The 26971-nt window shown below is 47.2% G+C and overlaps 1 protein-coding gene across 5 annotated transcripts in view; it reads left to right on the top strand.

The window, feature by feature from the left end:
• LOC121682530 (leucine-rich repeat-containing protein 49) overlaps positions 1-26971 on the top strand; it is a 54666-nt gene that overhangs the window by 23608 nt on the left and 4087 nt on the right. For 4 of the 5 annotated variants that reach the window (XR_006022604.1, XR_006022605.1, XM_042062688.1 and 1 more), the window contains exons 11-17: positions 1728-1811; positions 6022-6111; positions 6393-6568; positions 7235-7330; positions 20977-21211; positions 21620-21805; positions 22774-22883. Coding sequence is in view for 3 of the 5 variants with exons in the window: in XM_042062688.1 (XP_041918622.1) it covers positions 1728-1811; positions 6022-6111; positions 6393-6568; positions 7235-7330; positions 20977-21211; positions 21620-21805; positions 22774-22883 (977 nt within the window). In the remaining 2 variants the exon portion in view is untranslated. The remainder of the gene's footprint in view (positions 1-1727; positions 1812-6021; positions 6112-6392; positions 6569-7234; positions 7331-20976; positions 21212-21619; positions 21806-22773; positions 22884-26971) is intronic. The other variant, XM_042062690.1, reaches the window with a different exon arrangement.

Here is a 26971-nt window from a genome sequence, read left to right as displayed (position 1 = left end):
GTGTGTGTGTCTGTATGTGTGTGTGTGTGTTTGTGTGTGTGTGGTGCATGCACACGCGTGCATGCATGAGAGAGAGCACTAGTCTAGACCCATCAATGCTCAGGCTGAGTGTTTGTGATGGTGACACAGTTTCCCGGTGGCATAGCTGGGGCCAGGCCGGCAGCTCCTCTCCGACCCCCACGGAGGGGAATTTGGGGCAGGGCAGTAGACACTGCGGGCACCAGGCACCTCCCTCCTGCTCCGTTCCACTATTTGTGATTAAAATTTCATTGGTCAGAATGTTAGAAAATGCTGCAGCATTGCAGAAGAGCCAAGCCCAGTAGTCAGACAAGGCATGTTGCACAATTGTTCCTGCTAAAATATTTTTGATCAGTACTGATAATATTTATGTCAGTGTATAAATCAGTATATTGTTCTGATAAGATATGGGATATGCACCTTCTGTCTCTGTTATAAGTAGCAATAGTACCACAGCATGCATTGTAGATTATATGGTGCTAACATTACTACACAGAGAGCTTGCTGGACATCATTGGCTAGCTCTCTTCTGTCCTCTCCTTTCTTCTTCTCTCTTTTCCTCTTGCCTCTTCTCTCCTCCCCCTTTCTTCTTCTTTTCTCCTCTGTTCCTCCTCAGTCTCCCATCTCTGCTGTGGGTCTCTGTCCCTCCTCTCCTTTTCTCTCCTCTTGTATTTTCTCTCCTTTCTTCTCTTGTCTTTTCTCTCCTTTCATCTCCTCTTGTCTTTTCTTTTCCCTCCTTTCTTCTCCTCTTGTCTTTTCTTTTCTATCCTTTCCTCTCTTCTTGTCTTTTCTCTCTTTTCCTCTTGTCTTTTCTTTTCTATCCTTTCCTCTCTTCTTGTCTTTTCTCTCTTTTCCTCTCCTCTTGTCTTCTTTCCTCTCCTCTTCTCTCCTCTGTTCCTCTCCCCTCTCCCATCTCTGCTGTGGGTCTCTGTCCTTCCCCTCCTGGCTCTTATTGGCTGTTTGGGGGGTCCACCCATGGGCTATCTGTGTCAACACAGGACTAAGCTGTCCGCCTGTGTTCTGTTCAGCTCCACAGGGGTATTGGTTCAGGAATGAAACTAGTTATCTAATTGCTTTTCTGCCTTGTTCTTGGAAATCTTTCAATCTGTTGAACAGCTGTAGTTTTCAGGCATGATTTGTATCTTTAATGCAGTAGTTTCACACCTATGTATCCTTGCACATGAACCCTGCGATCTGAATGGAGATTAATGAATTCTTCTCAGACAGAGATAGAGAGAGAGAGAGAGAGTGACCACAATTCAGCCTGGTACCACAGGGTGTGGCAGGTGCTCATGAATAATGAATGCGCTCCCCCGGTCAGCAAAGATACAGCCATTGTCTGTCCCCGAGTCTCAAGCGCTCCTCTGGCAGCCTCCCAGGGCTGCTTCAGCCGCACTGCATGCTGGGAGATTTAAGCGCATCCAAACAGCTGGGCGCAGACATGTGGCATGGCGACGTCGGGTTGGTAATCCCGCTGATGCAGAAGGACGTGCTCAGTGAGTGTGCGCCTGTGTGTGTGTGTGTGTGTGTGTGTTTGTGTGTGTGTGTGTGTGTGAGTGAGACCGGCCAGCATTCAGGAAGCCATCCTTTGTCGATCTGAGTGTGTGCATTCGTGCATGCGTGCGTGTGTGTGTGTGTGTGCATGTGTGAGGGTGTGTGTGAAACGGAGGATGGAGGAAGGCCCAAAGACTTTTGATGTCGCCCTGCAGGAGGAGGACAGACGTATGGCTGGAGTAGTTGCCCGAAGAGAGGATGAGAAGAAGAGAGAGACCCACAAACAGGCCATTCACAAGGTGGGCAAAGATGACTGTCTGTCTGTCTGTCTATCTGTCTGTGTCTGTCTGTAAATACATACAGTATTCATACATATATCTAACTTATTTGTTTGTCTGTTAATCTATTTCCTGCTATTGTGTTTTAAACACACCATGGGTGTGTGTGTGTGTGTGTGTGTGTGTATGTGTGTCTTTGCGTGCATACTCTTAGTACTGCATACTCTTAATATTCCTTTAGCTGCACCCTGCCATGTCTGTATGCACAGCAGCACCATGAGTTAGCATATTACAGATGTGACATGGCTGAGGATCAGGCTGAAGGGTGCAGCAGGGGTGCACACGACCCTCTCTTGCTTCCTGCTAAAGATGATCACTCACTCACTTGCTCACTCGCCCACTCACCCACTCGCTCGCTTGCTCACTCACTCATTCACCCACTCACTCACTGAACATACTCTTCTCACTGAAATGCAGTTTTAGGTAGAGTGTTTATTTGGAAGTCAACCAAGAGGATCCCTGGGTTCTTAACAATGGTATTTTTCAATCGGTTGCCACAGTACCTCCAAGCACTTTTTTTGTTTATTCATCGAGTGCTCTGACATTATTTCAGTCTCATGAATGAAACAAACCACATTGTCATGCTCCATCTCTGCGGTTGGAATTTGTGTAACGGGATATAGACTTGTTATAATTTTTTTTAACATGGAACATATGTGGTAGACATTATGGAAGACAGCTTGGGACTGGAACAGAGTGAGTTCACAATCCTGAAATGGATTTTTAGAGTGAGAGAGACTGAGAAGAGAGAGAGACAGAGAGAGAGAGAGAGAGAGAGAGAGAGAGAGAGAGCAGGATTTGGAGGTAAGGAGAGAGATGTTCAGGGACAATGTGAATAGAGGGATAAGATAGATTAAAGAGAAGAAATGTGTTCATCCTTGTCTCTCCTCTCCTTTACTTGGAAAAGTGAATGAAACAATGAGTCAAAGATGGATGAAGATGAGAGAGAGAGAGAAAGAGAGGGAGAGAGACAAAAAATGGCATCTTGCCTGCTCTCATTTGTTAGGTGAAACCACCTTACCTAACATAATGCCATGTTGTCACACTTGCATCTTTTCCACTGGGGTTGGGAGTGCTCCAACCTGCCCTGATCTCTGAGATTTTTTACTGCTGCTCCCTGATGAGCATTTCTCTTAAGTGCTTTACACATTGTCTGAGCTCATTCAGTCATGTAGGCATGAATCATCTGGCTCTCATTACCAGGCCCGTGGCCTGGGTCAGTAGAGGTTTTATTAGTTATAAGATAATTGGTAGCTTTGACATGCTCCGTAATAATGTTTTAGTTATGCGTTTATGGAAAACATTGTTTGCCCTTGCTCTCATGTGGTACATATGCTGAAAAGGAATTAACTTACAAATATTAACAGAAAGAGATATACATGTTTTCTTTGTGTGATGAGTATGTTTCTGTCATACTGCAGTGTGCAATGTTGAAAATATGCTTCCATGTATTGCCTGAATGTATGGTTGTGGTGAATGTCAGATACTCGGACAGCTCTTGCTTCCAAGGGAGGATCTGAGTGTGTGTGTGTGTGTGTGTGTGTGTGTGTGTGTGTGTGTGTGTGTGTGTGTGTGTGAGTGTGTGTATGTGTGCTGAGTGTGTGAGTGCATCTGTGTGTCTGTGTTTTGTGATTATAGAGAGGTTTATAGATAGGCACAGACCATGTAGTCAGGAATTGATTGCACCTCCGTAATCCAAACCGGCTAATCCAGGCTAAATAGAAGAGCTCAGTGGGGCTGGGTGTTGTAGAAAGATCCGGAGGGAATGCAGACTCCCCGCAGGGAAGAAGGGCCACATTCTGTCTGAGAGGATCTGGAGGCAGCAATCGCGATGTCATGCTAACCCCCCCAGCCCCCCCCCCCCAAGTGCCCATCCCCTGGGCAGATCAGTTGTAGTCAGAGCAGTTTCTATATTTTATCTATATTCTCAGAGATAAGGCACACCATTTTTAAAAGAGATTTGATTTGGCAGAGAAGCTCACCATATTCAGAATGCTTCATCAGAGAGTTGTCAGTAGGATTTAAAGGAACACGCCGACTTTTTGGAAAATAATCTTATTTCCCAAAGAGTAAGCGTGTTCCTTTAAAGGAGAAGCTGAAGACCAGCAGAAGATGTTGAGAACCTCTGGTCTAGGTGATGGTTTGTTATGAGCCCATATTTACACTCATCTTTAGGCCTGTGCACAGGCATGCTAAACCACAGATACACCTAGGATTACCCTCAAACAACACTCATACTCGTGCACTCACTAGCTTGGGAGATGATCAAGGAGACACCAGAAATTCGATCATCTGGAATGGATCTTAAGTTTATTGTTCTAAGTAGGCCAGCTTGTCCATGGCATGACCCCTGCATGCTGTGAAGTCGATTTTAGCTGTTTGAAAGTTAGACCTTGAAAGTGATCGTTTCTGTCACTTGTCAATGTAATGGTCTTGTTATTACCCCAAATGGACTTTTGAGTGGTCTGAAACACAGATAGTACTTTCCACTAATCATCTAGACACCAAGGGTGCCTAGAGTAAATAATACACAGTTCATGTCCAGTGTCTCTCAAATGAGACATGTCACTGTGATTGCTTTTCATTAGGAACTTACAAAAGGTCAACTCGGGTCTAAGAACAACCTAGGGTCTATTCCATTCTTACTCAAATCCACTCTGATTAACATCATTTTGGTCCCCAATGAAAATGTACACTTGTTATCATCCAAAAATAGACTCTGAGTTGTTCTTAGCCCGGAGTTGTCTTTTTTAAATCTCATTTGAACAACCCCTTTTGCAGCTGTTGATGAGGTCTTGAAATCTTATTTGAACATTTTGTCATGTTTGTATCTCTGTAGTCGTATTGTCACATCATGTTTTGCTGCTGGTTATATAACCACAGAGTTGAACTCTGCAAGTGTACATATTTATGCATATTAAAATCCAGTTTTGTCTGCTTCAAATAAGAAGATTGTTCCACGTAGTGCTTCTTAATCCCTGGGGGAAGATAAGCTGCACCTCTTAATGATGTCTGCTGTTTTTTGCAATGGTGCCCTTGGATACCAGGGAATGTTGTAACCATAGATACGATATAATGAAATTGAAAAAGCACTGCTGCATCAGGGATGGGCAAATTCAGGGGGTGGATTTCTTTATGCTCTTACTGTAGTCATGAGCAGTTTCATTTATGGATTCTTTCCCAAGGTCTTCAATCTGGAATCTCTTCATTCTAGTGGATTGACTTGTTGAGTTTTATTGATTATTTTTTTTATCATGATGGCAATACTCTACCCAGGGCAAACCCAAATTCATTGCACACTGCCCAATGTGCCCATGGATAACCCATTCATGCTGGATGCTGCACAACGCAACACTTTACCCCCCAACCTGTTGCTGCATAGCGCAGCATTGACTCTCCCGCTGGTTGCTGCGTAGCGCAGCATGCTTTTTATTTCATGTTTCTAGGTGTACAGAGGCTTAGATATTAAGGTTTTGGTAGACGTTGACAATTCTTAGTATTTTTTCAGAAAACCCTTAGGAAATAAGGTTATTTAGCCTAGAATGCCATAGGATTCTATAGGCGTTTTTAGTAGGCATTTCAGGAGTTAATGGGTTAAGTAGACTGTCAGTGTGGATTCACATGATGGAGAATCATGCAAGCTGAATGCTGCCTTACAGTTCTGCCCATGGATGTGGAGACATCGACCTTTGAGGGCACAGAACTTCTGAGGGTACAATATAGCACATTTCTGTGTGTGTAGAAAAATGCTGTGGCAATTGCTCAGTCAATGAAAAGGGTGCTTAGTGTCTGAGGACATAGGCTGTGTGCTGTGCCAGAGATGGATTTTATGGATTCAAAAAGAAATTAAGAGATTGATCACTAAGATGATGAGAAAATCTTGTTCTTTGTGGTTGATGTACGGTAAGTGTCTAGTGTCAGTTTTCTACCCAGTCACTTTGTCTCAATATAAGTAAGCCTTATTTTTATCAGTTGTTTTCTGTGATTTTTAAGGAAATTCTTGTAAACATTTTTAAGCAATTTGAAGGCAGTATCTGTTAAACTAATAGCAACACTTCAGTTATGTACCTGGTCTGGCCCATGTTTTTAAGTTTTGTATTTAATGGAAATGTTTTAAATGTTCTAAAGAGGTTCTGAAAGCCCAGGTCACTCAATCGAGTTCCTCCTGTAGGGTTCTGTGTGTAGTTCTCCTCAGCAAGAAAGCAGCCAATCAGAGGTCTGCAGACTTCAGGAGAAGGTCCAGGCAGTGGAGAAGGTCCAGGCAGGTTGAGGGGACTCCCTTACTGTACATGTGCAGTAGGATAAGTAGTATTAATAAGGCATTAATAGCATCAATATGAACATTGTTTCTCTTCAAGAAGCTTTAGCATACATCTTTATTCACATTGTCGATACGAGTTTTGTATGTAAAGTGTCCTCTATATAAATATATGTAGGGATCGCATTAGCATTAGGGTGTCAGTGTACACAATGTCAGCTGCATCCTTATGTAACCGGGCTGTCTGTCTTCTCTTGTCCCATGTCCTCTGGCTGTCCATCTAGGAGAAACGGCGGCTGGCCATTCGTAATGCTGCCCAACAGTGGGAGGGGCTTAAGTCTTGTTTGGACCTGCCCACCCAAAATGGTTCGAAGGAGGAAGTGAGCCCAGAGAATAGCCCCACCCACAGCTCTGCACAGACCAATGGGATCGCTCAGGATCCCTCTCCAGATGAGCTCAGGTGCATTCTCATCTCTCTCTCCTTCTCGTTATGTCGTGCTAACTGTCTTTCAGTTTATTTTCTGATTCTGTCTGTCTCTCCCTGCACACGGTCTTTTTCCCCCTGCCAGTTTGTTTCTTGTGCTTGCCTCTCTTCATTAGTTTCAGTATAAGTAAACATGCATTAGCTTCATGCTGTTGCTTCATAATTATGTGACCTTGTAGAGGTCATAACTTTATATAAAGGTGAAAGTTGAAATGTATACATAAGCATAAATTTGAGTTGCAGAAATCACGAGTAACCAAGGAGAATCATGTGAGACTCTGACATGTGAGGTTCTAAAGAGTTGCAGGACTAGGGGATGGAAAGAAGTGGGGCGGCACGCTTTATTTTCCTCAGATAGTAAATGGTAACCATGTGTCATATTAGGTGTACGGTACATCTAGTTCCACATCTCCTCAGGGCACTGACCCTCTGATACTGTCATGCTTAGCTCTTATCTTTTTTCTGCCTACCCCTCACTCTCTCTCTCTCTCTCTCTCTCTCTCTCTCTCTCTGTCTCTCTTTCTTTCTCTGTCTCTCACTCTCTCTTTTTCTCTCTTTCTCTCTCTCTCTCCGTCTCTCTTTCTCTCTCTCTCTGTCTCTCTCTCTCTCCGTCTCGCTTTCTCTCTCTCTGTCTCTGTTTAGGCGGGTGAGCCCTATCTTGGCTCTGGATCGTCCAGCAGTGATCACTGAGAACAGGTTACGCTCCATCAGTCGTCCCAACAGCCCACGAGACCCAAGGTACACACACACACACACACACACACAGACTCTCTCTCTCTCTCTCTCTCACACACACACACCTTCACTCCTCCCACACTCATTCATCAACAAAGACGTAGAAAACGTCCATCCAACGTACTCACACACACACAAACATTTCACACACACACACACATACATACATAGAACTGAACAAATAACACTTGCTCTTGTTGAGTGACTGGGATGCAGTCCTCTGCCGCCGCACTGACCTTTGAGCCGTGTTGATGTGTCCCTCCATCCTCCATGGTCCATCCCAGGCTGTCCGTCTGCTTCATAGATCAGGTCTGTGGCACAATTCAGGTCTGCCCAGCCCCTTACCCAGCAGGGGTGCCCCTCTCTCCCAGTCACCTTTGATCTCCATGCTGCTTGACGCATGTGTTCTCTACAGGGGGGTGCTTCTGGATTTTGACATCAGCCATCTTAGGAGATGATGCAACACCTGGCTCTGTGGGTGTATCAGAGTGACCTCTGCGCATGTGCACAGAATAGTGTAGCATGCTCACATCTTTCAAAGCTGCTGAAATGTTCTGAAATATCTGATCATGTCAGAATACCCTCAGGCATGGTTGAACTGATGCTCAGGGTAATCCCTGGCTTTGTTGGTCAGTGATTGGCTGATGTCAGTGATCACTTCCTCTCCTTGGCAGTCATTGGCTCCAACAGTATGTCATAGTATGTGTGTGTGTGTGTGTGTGTGTGTGTGTGTATGGGAACGCACTTCTGCATATGTGCTCTGAGCCACAAGGTCCTGGTGGGCGACCCAAGGACTTTTTGCGTCTCCACTCAAAGAGGACTCTGTTCCTCCTCCTGGTTCCCAGGATGCACTGCAGCATCCCTGAAGCCTCATTAGTCAGCAGTGCATCTGGGCAGCTGTTTTGTCTTTCTTTGGTCTCTGTCAGCCAGCAACACTGTGTTCACCAGGGGGCAGGATGCATTCCATATACTGTATATATTAGAAGAATATGTTTATATTTCGGAGAGAAACTGGAAAAGACATGTATGCCTTGGTCTTAACCTGTATTACACATTGGTATCTACAGTATCTATCTATCTATCTATCTATCTATCTATCTATCTATCTATATATAGACAACAACTGCAGTGAGTTGGAAAAGAGAAAGCAAGAACACATAGGCTACTACTGGCCAATCCTCTCCAATTGTTTAGAATTGGACTCTGGGCGTTTGGGAACAGCTGAGGGAGGACTACTTGAAACTGCGAGTTTCGGTCGGTGTGAGCTGCATGCAATTCCTGTCAGAATAACAATAGAGGCTGTTGCTGCAGTGTCAGCCCTCCTTTCAGCCGTACTCGTTTAAGACGTACGCGGTGAAGACGAGCAAGTTTACCTGTGCAAGTTCACCGAGCATAGGCGCCGACAAAGGCAAAAATGTGCCATTCCACCATATCTGTAATCACCTGCCATCGCAGAAACCGGCATCATACCAAAAGGGGCAGAAATCGCCTTCACCTCCAGCAACTTAAACGGTCCTTACCTACAGAAACCTCCTTCTCCATGGGCTTGTGGAACTGTCAATCCGCAGTCAACAAAACGGACTTCATAGCTGGCTATGCCAACCACCTTTCATTGGAACTCCTTGCTCTCACTGAGACTTGGATCAAACCAGAGAACACTGCCACCCCGGCTGCACTCTCCACCAACCTTACACTATCCCACACCCCTCGCCTATCTGGACGAGGAGGCGGGACGGGCCTGCTGATCTCCAACAAATGGAAATTCACCCCGCTACTGCCTTCAAACAAATATGTCTCATTCGAATTCCATGCCATCACAGTGATCGCCCCAGCAAAACTCTACGTGCTGGTCATCTACCGCCCTCCAGGCCAACTAGGTGACTTTATGGACGAACTTGACACTCTGCTATCCTCCATCCCTGAGCATGACTGTCCGCTTCTTGTTCTCGGTGATATGAACATCCACTTAGATGCTCCAGGCTCAGCGGACTTTTTGGCCCTGGTCCACTCCTTTGACCTCAAACTGGTTCAAAGCCCACCGACTCACAAAGCTGGCAAAGAGCTTGACTTGATCTTCACTCGGAACTGCAGCACAGACACCCTCATGGTAACGCCTCTCCATCTTTCTGACCACTTCTTCATCCAGTTCAACGTCAGCCTGACAGAACAGCCTCCGGCTCCTCAGCCGATGGTCACGTTCCGCCGCAACATCCGGAACCTGTCTCCAACGCACTTTTCCTCTGCGGTTGCCTCCGGTCTACCTCCACTCAACACCTTCTCCTCTCTGGAGGTTAATGAGGCCACAGACTCGCTCTGCTCCACACTGAGCTCGTGTCTAGACGAGCTGTGCCCTCTTACCACAAGGCCAGCTCGATCCAAACACTCTCATCCATGGCTAAATGATACCCTCCGATCGCAGCGCACCAAACTCAGAGCCGCGGAGAGGAAATGGCACAAATCCAAACTAACTGATGACCTCAAAAACTACCAGACACTCCTGACCTCCTTCTCAGCCAGCATCACTGCTGCTAAGACGGCTTTCTACAATGACAAAATCAACTACAGACACTCGAAAACTTTTCTCAACCTTCAAATCGCTACTCAACCCTCAGCTGCCTCCTCCTCCATCCAGCCTTACTGCAGATACCCTCGCCTCATTTTTTACAAACAAAGTGGCGGCAATCAGCAGTCAATTCTCTACATGCCCACTCAACGCATCTGACTCAGATACCGCACTCCTACAACCTCTAGGGACTGCTGGAACATCTTTTTCAGCATTCACGCCTCTCTCCGAGAGTGAAGTATCTAGACTCCTGACATGCAGCCGTCCTACCACTATTCCTACGAGCCTACTTCAGTCCATCAGCCCGACCATCGCTCCAGCTATCACACATGTGATCAATGCCTCGCTAACCTCCGGCACATTTCCAACAGCGTTCAAAATGGCCCGCGTAACACCGCTACTTAAGAAAGCTTCTCTCAACCCTGCTCAAGTCGAGAACTACCGCCCTGTCTCACTCCTGCCTTTCCTATCCAAAGGCATTGAACGAGCAGTCTCCAAACAGGTCTCTGACTTCCTTTCACAGAACAACCTTCTGGATCCAAGTCAGTCTGGGTTCAAAAGCGGCCACTCTACCGAAACGGCTCTGTTGTCTGTAACAGAAGCCTTAAAAGAAGCCAGGGCGACCGCTCGGTCATCAGTACTCATTCTGCTTGACTTATCGGCTGCCTTTGACACGGTTAATCACCGCATCCTTCTCTCTATACTCGCTAACATGGGAATCTCCGGTTCTGCTCTCTCCTGGTTTGAATCCTACCTCACAGGACGCTCGTTTAACGTATCATGGCTTGGTCAGCTATCTGCACCTCACCATCTCACCACAGGGGTCCCCCAGGGCTCAGTGCTGGGCCCCCTTCTCTTTGCTATCTACACCACCTCCTTGGGACAGATTATCCGTTCGCATGGCTTCTCATACCACTGCTATGCAGATGACACACAGCTCTATCTGTCCTTTCCACCTGATGACCCCTTGGTTTCAGCACGGATCTCGGATTGCCTCTCAGACATAGCTACATGGATGAAGTCACACCACCTCCAGCTGAACCTCTCAAAGACTGAGCTGCTGGTCCTCCCAGCTAAACCTACCATACATCACGACATCAACATCAAATTTGAATCCCTGTCTGTTTCACCTACCAGGACTGCAAAAAATCTAGGAGTTGTTATCGACAACCAGCTAAACTTATCAGATCATGTTGCCTCAGTCGCCCGGTCATGCCGTTTCGCACTCTACAACATACGGAAAATCAGGACTTACTTGACTCAAGATGCTACCCAACTTCTGGTTCAGGCAATAGTCATATCACGACTCGACTACTGCAATGCCCTCCTGACAGGTCTCCCAGCCTGCGCAGTGAAACCACTTCAGATGATCCAGAACGCGGCGGCGCGCCTGGTCTACAACCAACCCAAAAGGGCACATGTTACCCCGCTGCTCATCCAGCTACACTGGCTACCTATGGCGGCCCGCATCAAATTCAAGGCTCTAACGCTTGCCTACAAAGTAGTCTCCGGTTCTGCTCCCACCTACTTGAATGCCCTCATACAGACATACGCTACCTCCAGACCGCTGCGCTCCTCAGACGAACGACGTCTAGCTCTACCACCGGTATGCTCAAGCCAATCCAAACTTTTCTCATCTGTTGTTCCTCGTTGGTGGAACACACTGCCAGCTCCTACAAGGGCAGAGACATCCTTCTCCATTTTCAGAAAACTCCTGAAGACCCAGCTCCTTTAGAGAACATCTCCTCTCATAGCAACACTTACAACAAGTCTTACTGATCCTAGCACTCACCAGTCGTCTCAAACTGACAAGTAACTGTTAAAAACAGCACTCACTGATGCACTTATTCTTACTGTACTCTAATGTTTTTTAAATTGTCCTAAAATTGTTGAGAACTGCTCTAAAACTTAAACTGTTTACTATGTTGTTAGTCGCTTTGGCTAAAAAGCGTCAGCCAAATGTAATGTAATGTAATGTAATGTATATATATTTTTTTTTTTCATTCATTTATTCTTATTTCCTCAGAGAGACATAAAGATATGCCTTTGTCTGCAAATTGGTGGCCTGTCTGCAGAGACTGGGCCCCAACTTGCCATTTTTGATTGAAGCCAAATTTCATTGGTCACGGTCTGGCTCTGGTAATGCTGTGATGGCACTTGCAGAAACAGTTTTGACGGGGCCGGCTCTAGCGCTGATTTATGATAGGCTGCCTGAAAGAAAGAGTAACTGTTATTCTCCTTACGCTGGTGCCCTCCTGTCCCGGTTAGCGCAGCAGCGGTATGACGTGGAGTTATGGATGTCCGGATGAAAAGCTTGGATGATAGGTGGTCTTCAGAAGCCCAGGCAGCCTCAGTCCCATGTGGTTCCTCTGCCCCCCCCCCCCCCCCCCCCCCCCCCACCCACTCTCACCCCAGAGCCATGGCTGTGCTCCTCATCTGCTTTGGCTTTGTGAACTCAGAGGGACCCCCCTGGGTGTGGGTGTGCTGAAGAGAGATGGGGGAAGATAGACAGAGAAGGGGAGAGAAAGATGCGTGTTGTAAGAGAGAGCTGGGGGGGGGGGGGGTAGTGGTGGAGAGAGACTGAGAGAGAAAGGGGGCCCATGGTATTGGTCTCCTCATCCTGGTCAAGGCTGGCCATATGGACGCCTATAGCACTCTCCCCACAGCCTCAGGTTTCTGTTGACACAGTTTCCCTTCAGACGTCACTCTGTGTGGTGAAGAGGGAAACTCTGATAGACATCTCTGAATGAATGAGTGCATTATTAACACTGTGCCGTTGTGATGATTAGCAGACATACTCTATTGAAAAGATGCACATGACCGAGCCATTCAGTGCAGTGATGTTTTCTCTACCTCGCCATACATACATCACTCTCAGAGTGAGCTCAGAGTCTAATGCTTCACATGTTAGAGCCAGTTATTACTGCAAATCTCTCAACTGTTGACGTGTGTGGTGTGTGTGTGTGTGTGTGTGTGTGTGTGTGTGTGTGTGTGTGTGTGTGTGTGTGTGTGTGTGTCTGTGTGTGTGCGTGTGTGCGTGTGTGCGTGTGTGCGTGTGTGTGTGTGTGTCTGTCTGTCTGTCTGTCTGTCTGTCTGTGTACGGGGCATATATGTGTCTGTGTGTGTTTGTGTGTGTGTATGTATGTGTGTGTGTGTGTGTGTGTGTTTCTAAACTGAGGTTAACCTTCTGCGTCATTCGTAAGCACTTGGAATGAAGGCGGTCATTATTTGAGCTCATCGCTCAGTGTCTCGTGTGCTGCCATGCGACGCTGCCCCTGTGTTCAAGGTGTGTGCTATTTCTGAAAGCATCGGGGAAGACGGGTGGTGGTGTTTGTGTAAGGGCCTCTTAGCGTTAGTGGGTGCACAGAAAAGGCTGATGAAGGCTGCCTTCTGTTTGACTTGAGTGGTGGCGTGCTCCACATTCAAGGCGATGTGTGAATAGGCAGGAGTGTGTGTGGTTTAGGGTGGGTGGTGATGGTGGTGAGGACAGCTGGTAACAGCCGTACAATAGAAGAGGAATCGCCCATTTGAGAAGCTAGAGAGACTGGCACGAAAGGGCTAGGAGTGTGTGTGTGTGTGTGTGTGTGTGTGTGTGTGTGGTGTGTGTGTGTGTGTGTGTGTGTGTGTGTGTGTGTGTGTGTGTGTGTGTGTGTGTGTGTCCATCTGTCTCTGTGGGAGAGGGAGAGGCTGAACAGGCTAGAGACAGGGGAAATGGCAGAAAAATAAGTGTCTATGCAAATTAATTGCCTTCCTCTTTCTGTTAGAGTCTGAGAGAAAGTGGCCATAACAGAAGGATTACTTTGGACTACTGCAGGGAGAGCTGCAATAGTCCATTTCAGAGCCTGAGGTGAAAGCAAGGGCTGATTTCATTTGAGTTCCAGTCCTGGCAGAAGTGCTCAGTTGAAGCCAGAGGGCTGTGTGTGTGTGTGTGTGGGGGGCGGGGGGTAGAGAGAGAGGGACAGAGAGAGAGTGTGAGTGATTGGTCAGTGAGGGTCAGGATACAGAGAAGTGGAAGAAGAGTCAGTAGAAGTTAAAGATAGAGAGAGAAAAGGGATGATATACCTGGATGGAGAGTCTGCAGGACCTACTCGCTGTTTCTGTCTGCCATTTAATCCCATCTCAGACTGAACATGAGGCAGGTAGATAAGATCAAGGTATAAATCCAGCCTCCCTGTAGCATGGAGATGAAACAGGGAGAGAGATATGTAGAAAGAGAGAGAGAAGTAAAGATAGGAGCATAGAGAGAAGTCAGGTAGAAGATGGAAAGGTAGAAAGAGAGGAGGCTAAAGGAGGGTGGCAGGAAGGTAGAAGTTGAATGAGTGTTAGGGTGAACGATGCTGTGTACAATAAGAGAGATAAAGGATTCAGAGAGGGGGCAGAAGCCAAGACGGCTGGAGATATCAAAACATACAGAGTGAGAGTGAGGAGATATTGTAAGTCAAACAGAGAGACTGCAAATTTGATTTGATAGTGAAGAGAGAGAGAGAGAGTGTGTGTGACATGATTGTGTGTGTGTGTGTGTGTGTGTGTGTGTGTGTGTGTGCTTATGTGTGCTTATGTGTGAGAGGGAGAGAGAGGGAGAAATAAAGAAAGAGAAAGTAAGTAAGAAGATGGAGTAAGGCCTTCACAGCGGTACCTCACACTGTTCTGCTGTCTTGGCTGCACTGAGTCTGAAGGAGCCCAGAGACCTGCGTCATTACCAGAACTTTCCCTCCGTCACTCAGCACGGTTCAGTCATTAAAGGCCAGGAGAACTTCCAGAACTAAGAGTTCCTCTGTCAGTGGGTCACCTCTGATGGCATCCACTGAGCCCACAGCCTTGATTCCTCTTTTTAAATGTACCTGATGGATCTCTTGCTCCATGGATGATTGGAATGTTCCATAGTAGCTTGTGCTCTGTGCTAAGAGAGAAAGAGAGAGAGAGAGAGAGAGAGAAAGGGAGAGGGAGAGAGAGGAGAGAGTGAGAGAGAGAGGGAAAGAGAAAAAAGTCCTCATCCCTGCTTCCCAAGGGGTAACCTTGAGCCATCAAACAAACAACGAGACCGAGACTGAGAGTCTCCTCCGCACTGGGCCCATTGAGATTTAGTGCTGGTTTATTAAAGAGGGCCGCTCAGCAGAACGCGGCGGCCCACAGGAGGAAGTGTTTATGGCGGGCCTGTGCGGCAGACACTTATCTGCTTTTGTCTGGTGCCTTCGGGCCTCGGAGATCATTTGTTACCGGCGAATCTTGGGAGGGGGCTGTTGCAGGGGCACATGGCCTGGTAATCAATTCTGATTACAGAGGAACAGTAGGTGACAGAGGCCAGAGCACAACGATACGGACACGCACACAGACACACACACACACACACACACACACACACAAACACACACACACACAACCGTGGCATGTGTCCAGACAGCAGACTGAGTAGGAGAGAGTGGTAGCAGAGACAGTCGAGAGAAAGAAAGACTTATATGAAGAAACTGTAAAAAAAAAAGGCAAGGGCTGTGTGTGTGTGTGTGTGTGTGAGAGAGAGAGAAAGAAAGAGAGAGATGACTACAGGGGCTATGAGTAGAGGTAGAAGAAGAAATAATGTACCCTAAGAATGGGGTTACGAGAGAGAGAGAGAGAGAGAGAGAGAGAGAGAAAGAGAGGACAGAGAGAGCGAGATGGGGATTCAAGAGAGAGAGAGAGGGGGGGGGATTCGAGAGAAGGCAGAGGAGTCCACATTACTCTGCAGTGTTTATGTGCAGGCTGCCAGTAGTGCCATGTGTGTTTGACTGTGTGTGATTAAGAGTGTAGCATAGCAGACCCCCTTCCCTCCCCACACAGGGTGCCTGTCTGTCTAAAGGCCCATTCACACCAAGAACGATAACGATAACGATAGCTATAAATAAATATCGTTCTCGTTAATATGAATGACGACGTTCACACATAAACTATAACGATAACGACATGAAGAACGATATCGTTGGGGATCACTTTCAGAGCGATTTTCAGAACGATAAAAAGCTAATAGCCAATCAGAACCCATTGAATTTTAACCGTCACGTTCATTAACACAAGGAGAGACTTTGTTTATCGTTGTTCAGTGTGAACGCTTTTATCGTTATGGTTATAGTTATAGTTATCGTTATCGTTAACGTTCTTGGTGTGAATGAGCCTTAACACTGGAAAATTGGTCAAGTTTGGGCTGTGTGTGTGTGTGTCTGTCCGTGTCCGTGTCCTAGTGGGTGTGAGGAGTGTGTGTGGTTTTGTGTGTGCATGTGTGCACGTATACTGTATGCTTAAGAGTGTTTGTGTGTGTGTGTGTGTGTGTGTGTGTTTGGGGGGTGGGATGTATGACTATATGAGGTTACCCAACTGTGTATGTGACTTTAAGTGAGGTTACCTGACTCTGGTCTACCCTCAGGGTAACCCCTGCCTCATTTCCCATCCTCTCGTCCGCTTCTCCCTTCACATCAAACACACACACACACACACGCACACACACACACACACACCCTGGCCCTGCTACCGTGTCCCTATTGAAACCCTGCTGCTGCTGTTCAGTCCGGTTGTTTGATTTGAGGCCTTCCTCTCCGACCCGCAGCGGGCTGTGTTTGTGTGGCCTCTGCTGTGGACAGGAGCCTGGCTGCCGGCCTGAGACCCTCGGTGGGACCCAGAGAGAGACTCCGTCCTCCCCACGGTTCCTCCTGCCACTCAGCCCACTTCCTGCAGCCCTGCGGTTTGTTGGGATTATGTGGAGGGGGGTCGAATGAGGAGCCTAATGAAATTTTAGGGAAATTGTAAGTGAAAGTAAGTGTGTGCGTCCGTGCGTGCGTGCGTGCGTGCGTGCGTGCGTGCGTGCGTGCGTGCGTGCGTGCGTGTGTGTGTGTGTGTGTGTGGCTAGGCGAGTTGTTTGGGTAGGATTGGGTTCTTCCGTAGGTTATTAAAAACACTGGGAGGAAATGGACTCGCTTCAGTGGCGCATTAGGCTGCTAATGGCTGAACTTTGGCTCCGGTGGCTCGGACTGCTAACCCACACTGGGGCCCCAGTCTGCTACACACACACACACACACACACACACACATTCAGGTACACACTCTCACTTGTCTCCAAACTCACACACACACACACACACATACACATTCAGGCACACACTCTCACTTGTCTTCAAACTCATACACATACACACACACACACACACACAATAACCATGCAAGCATGCGTACACATTAACATTACACAAACAAATGCACTGTATGCACCCACACACATTCGCATACAATACAGACGCACGCACGCATGCACGCGCACACACACACACACACACACACACACACACACATACACACACACACACTCTTGTCTCCTAAGGGCCTCTGCCATCCTAATCACCTGGGGCTCCCTTTTCCCCTCTGCTGTCAGGCCTAAATATCCACCAGAGCCTCTAAGCTGAGCCTCTTGGCTGTAGACTGCAGCTGAGGGACTCCCTTTGTGTAGCCTCTCATTGCTTGTCTCACTTGTAGCAATGCTAGATATAGCGCTGTGCACTGGTAGCAGTGCTAGATATAGCGCTGTGCACTGGTAGCAATGCTAGATATAGCGCTGTGCACTTGTAGCAATGCTAGATATAGCGCTGTGCATTGGTAGCAATGGTAGATATAGCGCTGTGCACTGGTAGCAAGGTTAGATATAGCGCTGTGCACTGGTAGCAATGCTAGATATAGCGCTGTGCACTGGTAGCAATGCTAGATATAGCGCTATGCACTGATAGCAATGCTAGCTATAGCGCTGTGCACTAGCCAATGGCAGTGTTGGGAAAGACTGCATGCCCCTGCTCAACACACTGACATACTCTGTTTTTTTTTAGATCTTTTTAGAACTTAAAGTATCACTTTACAGGGCATTGTAAGTGTGTTTAGACTGGATGTAAGCTATCACTGTAATGCAATGCTGTTGTATTATCGGTAGAACAATAGGGCACGTTGGCTGAGAGTCATGGCTCCATAAATATGGAGCATGTGTTTGTCTTCCCCGCCGCTACAGATCTATCACGTTACTGCATACTCGAAATGTCACACAAGTCAACTATGTCTAATACCATGAAGTCAAATGCTCAGTAATGACAGTTTGTGTCTGCTGTTGTTATGTAAATGTAAGAAACCGTGAGTGTGACTTGTGATAATTTAGCTGCTCTATAATGACTCACTCGTTCACTCTGATCGAAAGTGACCAGGCTGTGACAGGAACAGCACACCCGTATCAACAGATGCGCTCCAGCTCTCCTCTAATTCCTCTGTATCTGTCCATCTCTGGACGGGGCAGTGGAGGACCAGACCTGTCTGTCCCTGCAGGGCTTCTTGTTTACGTGGCTGTCTCACCTGAATGTCTGGACACAGCCTGGGTACACCTGTGGAGATAAGCACCATACACCCCCTACACAGACTCACACACACACACACACACACACACACACACACACCCAAAGGGACCTTCGTCTCATTTGTCTCCACTCTTCCACTTCACATGTCTCTTTCATCACCCTCTCTTTCTCCCCTCTGTTGCTCTCTGTGGGCCGTATCTTCCCTCCACATTAACCCTGCTGCCACATCTCCCCTTTTCTATCTCTTCTAAATCCTAACCCCATTCTGTCCTTCTCTCCCTCCTCGTCTTTGTCTGTCTCTTTCGTTCCCCCTTTCTTATCTCTCTCTCTCTCTCTTCGTGTGTCTCTGCTCTCTTTGTGCCTTTGCTCCTGTCTCTCGACCTCCCTGCCGTGTTTATCTGTGTTTGCTCTGAATAAAGGCACCACTCTCTGTTGTCTGTCCTCACACACAAAGCCACTTGAGTCTCCTCAGGTCTCTGAGTGCTATAATCCGCCTCTCAGATCCCCCCACCCCACCCCACCCCAAACACACACACACACACACACACACGTCTCTCTGGCCCTGAGCTCCTTTGTATCCCTCCTCTCCTCTGATGCCCATGCCAGGGTCCTGGTGGAGTCACACAGAGTGTGTGTATGTGTGTGTGTGTGTGTGTGTTGTGTGTTGTGTGTTGTGTGTTGTGTGTGTGTGTGATGTGTGTGTGTGTGAGTGAGAGAGAGAGAGAGAGGGGTACAGCAGGAGAGAGTTTGAAAGAGAGATGGAGTGAGAGAGAGTGGCAGACAGGTAGAATGAGAAAGATCTAGAGAGTCCGAGTGACGGAGAGAGAGAGGGACAGAGGCCATGGGCTGATAGGATAGGGAGGAGGTCGCGCTGTCCTCTCTGGGATGAGCAGGGGGACACGCCTACGCCATCAGATCGGGCGTCCATCACAATGGCGGCCTTGTCAAAGGGGTGGCTCTCATTTCAACTTCCCTTTTGTCCACTCCTGTCCCCACCGGCCAGTAAAAACGGGCAACAAATTACTTCCATGTTGCCTTTGGGTTTCCTCCTGTGATCCTGTTACCCATCCACCCTTCCTCCCTCGCTCCCTAGTGTCTCTGTTCCGCTCTTCTCATCTCTGGAGTGAGCTCGGTGCTGCTGGGGAGGTATTGGGTGTTCAGTGTGTGAAATGTGAGGTGGCTGATTGGTCTGGCCATGGAGTGGGCGCTACCGGCGAAAGCCTTTGGAGCACCTGATCCTCAGGAATGTGAGAACCGGACAGACTGTGTGTGTGTGTGTGAGTGTGTGTGGGTGGGTGTGTGTGTGTGTACGTGTGTGTGTGTGTTCGTTCGTTGACATTGTGTTGGATTTTGAGTTTGAATGTTGTATTTGTTGGGTGTATGGATTTATTTATTCGTATAAAGGTGTGTGTGTGTGTGTGTGTGTGTGTGATTGCCTGTCTGTCACACAGAGATTGAGTCTCCCTGAGACCCACCATGGTACACCTCTCTCACGACTCTGTAATGACCGCCGGCCGTCCCGCTGAGGGTGGCAGAATGGAGCCGATTAGCCTCGCAACCGATCCCTCTGTCGCCATCCTCACCGGCCGCTCAGATCACGCTCTAGAAGTGTGTGTGTGTGTCTGTGTCTGTGTGTGTGTGTGTGTGTGTGTGTGTGTGTGTGTGTGTGTGTGTGTGTGTGTGTGTGTGTGTGTGTGTGTGTGTGTGTGTGTGTGTGTGTGTGTGTGTGTGTGTGTGTGTGTGTACACGTGAATGTGTCGGGCCGATTGAACTCTGCAACCGATTCTGTTGTGGCCTTTTCCACTGACCGCTCAGGTCTCGGTGTCCCCTTGGCACCTAAAGTACAGAGGCAGTTACTGCTGTTTCCCGTCAACCCAGACCTCAAAGGGCATTGAGGTCGTTCCTCTACAAGGCATCAGTGATCATCATGAGCTTGATGGCAGCGGCAATTTTTGAAGCAGCTGACCTCTGTTCTTGTGTGTGTGTGTGTGTGTGTGTGTGTGTGTGTGTGTGTGTGTGTGTGTGTGTGTGTGTGTGTGTGCGTGCGTGCGTGAGGTTGAGTGTGTACTGTATGTGGTGTGTGTACTTCTGGATCTGACAGAAGCCATGACATAGCTGTAGACATTAGCTAATTGTCACAATTTGGATTGTCCTTGGGCTGGAGTTAGCCATTCATGTTGTCCTTTGTACCCTTAAAGGGACACCAGGCAAGCCTGATGCTTTTTCTCTACGAAACTCCACCTCGCTCGGTCTGAAGCTCTTTTCCTTTTCTTTGCATCTTCCGTCAAGGATTTTCGCTGCTTATAATGGCTCTGCCATTATACACACGTTTGCAACAATCGCTAGTGTTTCGTTAGCCTGCCTCTGTGCTGTGGATGCAGGATGTAAACTGATCCTGCTTCGGTCGGCGGGTACGATACACTGAACTTGCAAGCGGGATATTCTTCCTACAGGCAGTAGGGGCGGGCGAAAGAGTCTTCATTCACCCTGTAATGAGTCATTTAACCATTTACCAACTTACGAAGATGAGTAATGAACATGAAAACGTTGCCTGGTGTCCCTTTAACTTCAGTTTGATGTCTTCAGAAATTTGTTCATTTGAATATGAATCTTTCTATGAATCATAAAAATCTTTGTTTATTCATTTGAATATGAATATGTCTATGAATCATTGTAATAATCTGTGTGTGTGTGTGTGTGTGTGTGTGTGTGTGTGTGTGTGTGTGTGTGTCCAGGTTACAGGATGCGGGCAGCAGTAGCGTGCAGTCTCTGTCCCTGTCGGAGAGCCACCTGGCAGAGCTGGACGGCGAGACGCTGCGTCTGTTTGGCGCCGGCGCGCTGGAGGCCCTGGAGCGCGGCTGGGGCGTGCAGACCGCCGCCGCCGTCACCACCATCGCATTCCGCTACATCAGCTTCGACGCCATCGTCCCCACACTGCCGCGCATCCGTGTCAAGTTTCCCAACCTCGCGGTGAGCACTACCAATGGGCCTTGGCCACACACATACCACACACACAGGTGTAGCCAGGTGTCCTGATAGAGGCGTAGTGGGGCCTAGTGTGGTGGTGGATATAAATCTGATTAAACTGAGACTTCAGCAATTCTGAGTGTGGCAAGGTAGTCACACAGCAATGAGGTATTCACACAGCAACATACCGTCTATTATATATCAAAATGGCAGGACTTGAAGAGTCCTTGAAGAGAATATCATAAAGGTATCAGAAAAACAATATTGTATGCATTGTATACATGCAGTTCAATATTTTAAACACAGTTAGTGTAACTTAAAGTATGATAATATAGAAACAATATATCTTATTCTTCCATGTACAGTGTACTCTAGCATACTGTTTGACCTGTCCACCCTCCCACCCCACAGCACCTTATCTTCCTGGAGACCAACATCAGCCGTCTGCCCCAGCTGGCCGCCCTGGCGCAGGTGCGGCGGCTGGACCAGATCACCGTCCACCCCGAGGGCAACCCTGTGGTGGGCCTGAGCGTCTGGAGGTCCTTCCTGCTCTACCGCCTGCACCACTTCAACCTGCAGAGGCTCAATGGCGTGGAGGTAGAGCACACACCACACCAGCACACACAGGCTCACAACCCAATCCTAGTGATTGGGGTTGATGGTCATGGAGTTTTATTGTATGTATGTGTGTGTGTGTGTGTGTGTGTGTGTGTGTGGGGGGGGGGGGGGGGGGGTGTAGTTGACAACGAAAAAATGTGACCCTGCAAGTCGTTTTGCGCACAGTGCTATTTTGAGAAAATCCACGATAAACAAACGTAGGGGTTAAAATGTTGAATTTCACGTTTTCGCATAATTTGACAGTATACAGTCTACACTTTCATATTGTGAACAAATTTCATGGATACACATACATTTTGACTGTTAAACCCTGACTTTATTTAGGTGAAGATTCAACACATTAGCAGTCATTCCCATTGTCCACGCCGCTATAAGGTTTTACGGTAGAGCTAAATTTTACTCATTACTCGTTACTCAATGTGTCAGCTCCCTATCGTTCTTGGCAGATGTAACCGAATATGAATTTGTGAAAGACTTGTGTTTCAGGGCATGAACGGTCAAAAGCACAAACTTTTAGAAATATCCTGGCGTCATTTTATGGACCAGGAGAAGTTTTCCATTGACGTAGCGCATTTTAAAAGTAGTCTATGCTAGGCCTATACACAATCTGTGTACACAGAACTTCCTCTCCCCTTACTTCCCCTGAAATACATTAATTATATTCTATAGTGACCAAAGCTATATCAGTTCAGTTGGGGATCAATAAAGTATCTATCTATCTATCTATCTATCTAAAGTGACTGGTTTCGCCTTGCAGGGTCACAAATGGTCATCTGGGGGTCTGTACAATCCCATGTTTCTAATTTGAGGAATTCACCTTATACACTAGATAACTTTCACCTTTATTAAGATAAACTATATAAATTTGAGCTATCCAAGTATAACTTACCTGTACTGTAAATCTCTGAAGGTCATGTGAGCTTGGGTGCCATGTTTTTGTGTGTCAGGTGACCATTAATGATGTCATTGCGGCGGAGCGTCTGTTTGGAACGCTTGGTCACATCGCTGCCACGGAAACACCACACTGCCGACTGCTGCTGCTGCTGGAAGAGAGCAGGTGAAGTCTAGAGGCCTGAGAGTGTGTGTGTGTGTGTGTGTGTGTGTGTGTGTGTATGGTCCTCTTTGTCTCTGTGTGTGTGTGTGTGTGTGTGTGTATGTGTGTGTGTGTGTGTGTGTGTGTGTATATGTGTGTGTGTATGGTCCTCCGTTTGTCTATGTGTGTGTGTGTGTGTGTGTGTGTGTGTGTGTGTGTGTGTGTGTGTGTGTGTGTGTGTGTGTGTTGATGGTAATTTTGATACCATAGATTTAATAGAGACCCAGTCAGACCAATAGTATGAAAAAAGCGTTGGTCATCCCATCTCACGTGGACTACGCTGAATCAGACTCTGATTAGTGGCAACCTAACTCTATCTCTAAATACAGTCACACACAGATATACACAGGGACAGTACAGATAAAGTCATTACATAGAATCATACTTTTAGTAATCAAAGTGACCCACTAATGAGAAATGCAGAACATTAAACCACATATTGGAATATTGGGCATAATGCAGAACATTAAACCATATATTGGAATATTGGACATAATGTTCTTTTCCACTTTCTCTCAGTGTGTGTGTGTGTATGGTCCTTTGTGTGTGTGTGGTCCTTTCTGCGGGTGTGTCTTCACCTATGTGAAAGAGAGATGGTGAGTGCTTGGTTATGTGAACGCAAGGTTTTGTATTCACAAAAGGTGTGTGTGTGTGTGTGCCAAAGTGTGTGTGGTCCTCTCAGTGTGGAGGATCAGAATGGAATCTATTGTGTGTTCTTAAGCATATGTGCCTGTGTGTGTGTGAGTTACAAAACTAGAATGCCATTATGTCTGCAATGTGTGTGTGTGTGTGTGTGTGTGTGTGTGTGTGTGTGTGTTTTGGGATGTGACGGGGCGTGACGCGTCGCTTAGCAGTGTGTAGCCAGTGTAGAGCTGGGCTGAACCTTCCTGCAAATGGCTGCTTCAGTGGCTGGCAGACACACCTGTAGACTAGCACCTTCGGCCCAAGCCCGGTAGGTGCACAGGTTAACCCTCACACACAAGCCATTCAAACCCAACACACTCACTCACTCAAACCCAACACACTCACACACTCACTCACTCTCTTTCTTTCTCACACACACACGCAATCACACACACACACACACACAGACACACACCCGTGGTAAACTGTCTGTCAGCGCGCTGCGGAAACGCCAGCACACATTCCGCTTCGCTAGCCCCCAGCGTTTGGCCTGCTCTGCCCCTCGCTGCTCCGCGGGGTGATGATGACGTGATGAATCACTGAGCACCGAGTTGAACTCAGGCCGCCGCGCAGCAGCAGCTAATCTATTGGATAAGAGGCCGCAGCGCATCAGAGCCAGTGTTTTTCTTATGTGTTAATGTTTTACCCACAAGGTGCCCTTTACAGTATTTTATTTCATTCAGCTGGCAACATATTAACTAAAAGTGTTTTTTCAAAGAGATTAAAAGGTCTCTTGTTTCACATTGAGATGGGCAGTAGAATGACCTGAGGCAGTAGAAAGGGGTTCATTGTGGACTGGCCATTCCTCAGGCAGCAGTGAGATAGTGAAATAGTACAAATGTAAGAGAACTGGGCTGATAGATATTAAATGTGTGTGGGGGGGGGGGCACGATGCCAACCCATCTTTCCCACACGCACCCTGATACTCTTCATTGTCCCATCTGAATAAAGGCTTAAAGGGCAAAACATATACTTCAAAAACAGATTACTCAGAGAATGGAATTACAGACATAATTCAGATGTAATTACAGATGTTTTTGTCTGTTTGGTTAAAACACTCACACTGTGTGTGTGTGTATGTGTGTGTGTGTGTGTGTGTGAGAGAGAGAGAGAAAGAGAGAGAGATTTAATAATAGTTGGTGAGAAAGAATACATGGCTTAGTGTGTTTATAATAGGTGTGTGTGGGTGTAGGTGTGTGTATGAGAGAGTGATTGTGCGTTAATAATAGTTTGTGTGGACCCCAGCTGTGGCGCAATTGGCTGGGGCACCCGTCCCGTGGTCCTTTCCGGATCCCACTCCTGCTCTCTCTCCCATTCGCTTCCTGTCACTCTCCACTGTCCTATCATTAAAGGCATAAAAAAGCCCCAAAAAATATACCGGTACTTTGATAGTTTGTGTGTTAGTATGCATTCATGGCTTTGTGTGTGTGAGTATTTAGAATAGATGTGTGGGTGGGTGTATGAGAGAGTGAATGTGCGTTAATAATAGTTTGTGTGTAAGTATGCATTCATGGCTTTGTGTGTGAGTATTTATAATAGATGTGTGTGTGTGTGTGTGTGTGTGTGTGTGTGTGTGTTTGAGGCTGAAGAGGTGCAAGCCAGCTCTTGCTCTGGCATCAGCTGGCAGAGATGCGCCCTCTGCATGGGCGCGAGTGGCTGATTGAGTGCCTGGCAGATGTCTAATCGCGGCCGTTCAGCCCCGTCACCAGCCCACTCATGCCAGGAGGAGACGAGGCGAGACCAGACGAAACCCGATCAGATCAGATGAGGCTTCAGCACAGCCCACCGCCGAGCTCTCTCCACTTCCTGCCAGCATTTCAATACGGCTGCTGCCAGCTGTGGGCATTCATTTGGCCTCTGTGTGTGCGCGCGTGTGTGTGTGTGTGTGTGTGTGTGTGTCTGTGTATGTGTGTGAATGTGTGTGTGAGTGTATGTGTGTATTAGTATGTGTGTGTGTGTGTGTGTCAGTGTGTGAGTGAACCTGCAGCATCAGTGTCTGTTCATGTGTGTGTGTGTGTGTCTGTGTGCGTGTGTGCATATGTGTGTGTGTGTGTGTATTTATTGTGCATGTATTTCTGTCTTTGTGCAAGGATTGTTTTAATCTCTCTTCTCTACCTTGTCGCGGTTATGCTGCTATGTGTCTGTATGGGATATAATAGGCTCATTATGCTGATGGGTCAGGCCACTCTACTGGTATTTGTTCAAGATGTAGCCATGCTTGTTACTATGGCTTTTGCTACAAAGATCATAGTTGTGTACACACACATACATGCATGCACAAACATATGTACACATGCACACACTGTATATCTGTATTCATACACATACACATACACATACACATACACATACACATCAGGCACACTCTCTCCCTCTCTCTCTCACTCACACACAATCTCTCTTTCTCACACACACACACACATGTATATCTGTATTCATACACATACACATCAGGCACACGCTCTCTCTCCCTTCCACTTTCTCTTTCACACACACACACACACTCCGAGCAGGGAATCTGAGCTGTCATTGTTTTAGTGCTTATTCAACTAATTCTCTCCTCAGTGGATTGATGTCATGGTTACAGCGGGGACTTTTGTCAGTGATTATTGGAAGCCTGATTCTGGAAGCATATGATAATCCTCCCTGGATGCTCACTGAAATTGTATCAGGTGTAATTGGCGAGGTCAGTCTGAGGTTAGCTAATAATTACGGCAGAGCGCCCGAGTATTTTGATCTGGCACTGCACGCGTTTGTGTGTCTGTGTATGAGTGTAAATGGGTGTGTGTCTGTGTATGTGTTTAATAGGGTGTGTGTTTGTGCCTGTGTGTGTTTGAGGGCATCTGTGTCCTCCATTGTGCATGTCTGAAATTCTGGCAAAAGCCCTGCTACTCCCACCCCTGTGGAAAACTGGAGGCGGTTTTGATGAGCGGTCTGTGCTCTCATCCTGCATTTCTCACAGAAGGGGCAGGCATACTCTCAGTTTCACTCTCTCTCTCTCTCTTTTGTCTCACTGTCACGGACTATCCCATCTCTCTGCTTTCTTTCCTTCAGCCTTCTTTTCTCTTTCATTATGTCCCTCTATCTCCCTGACCCTCTCATTCTTTCTCTTCCTATCAGGTATACACACACACACACACACGTGCACACATGCATGCACGCATGTACATACACACACACACACACACACACACACACACACACACACACACACTCACTCACTCACATACTCCGTCTGATCCTAACAGGTATTTATGCCTGCAGCCCCATGTCGGTGCCCTGGCACCAGGTCTGCCATCGGCTTATGTGTGCAACACTCGCTCAGATGAATGCTGACAGACATGTAACATCCTTTCACTGTTGTTCCT

Source organism: Alosa sapidissima, chromosome 14 (assembly GCF_018492685.1).
Source record: "Alosa sapidissima isolate fAloSap1 chromosome 14, fAloSap1.pri, whole genome shotgun sequence".
Taxonomy (NCBI): domain Eukaryota; kingdom Metazoa; phylum Chordata; class Actinopteri; order Clupeiformes; family Clupeidae; genus Alosa; species Alosa sapidissima.
Note: the sequence above shows the minus strand (reverse complement) of the source record. Positions and strands in the feature narration are given on the sequence as shown.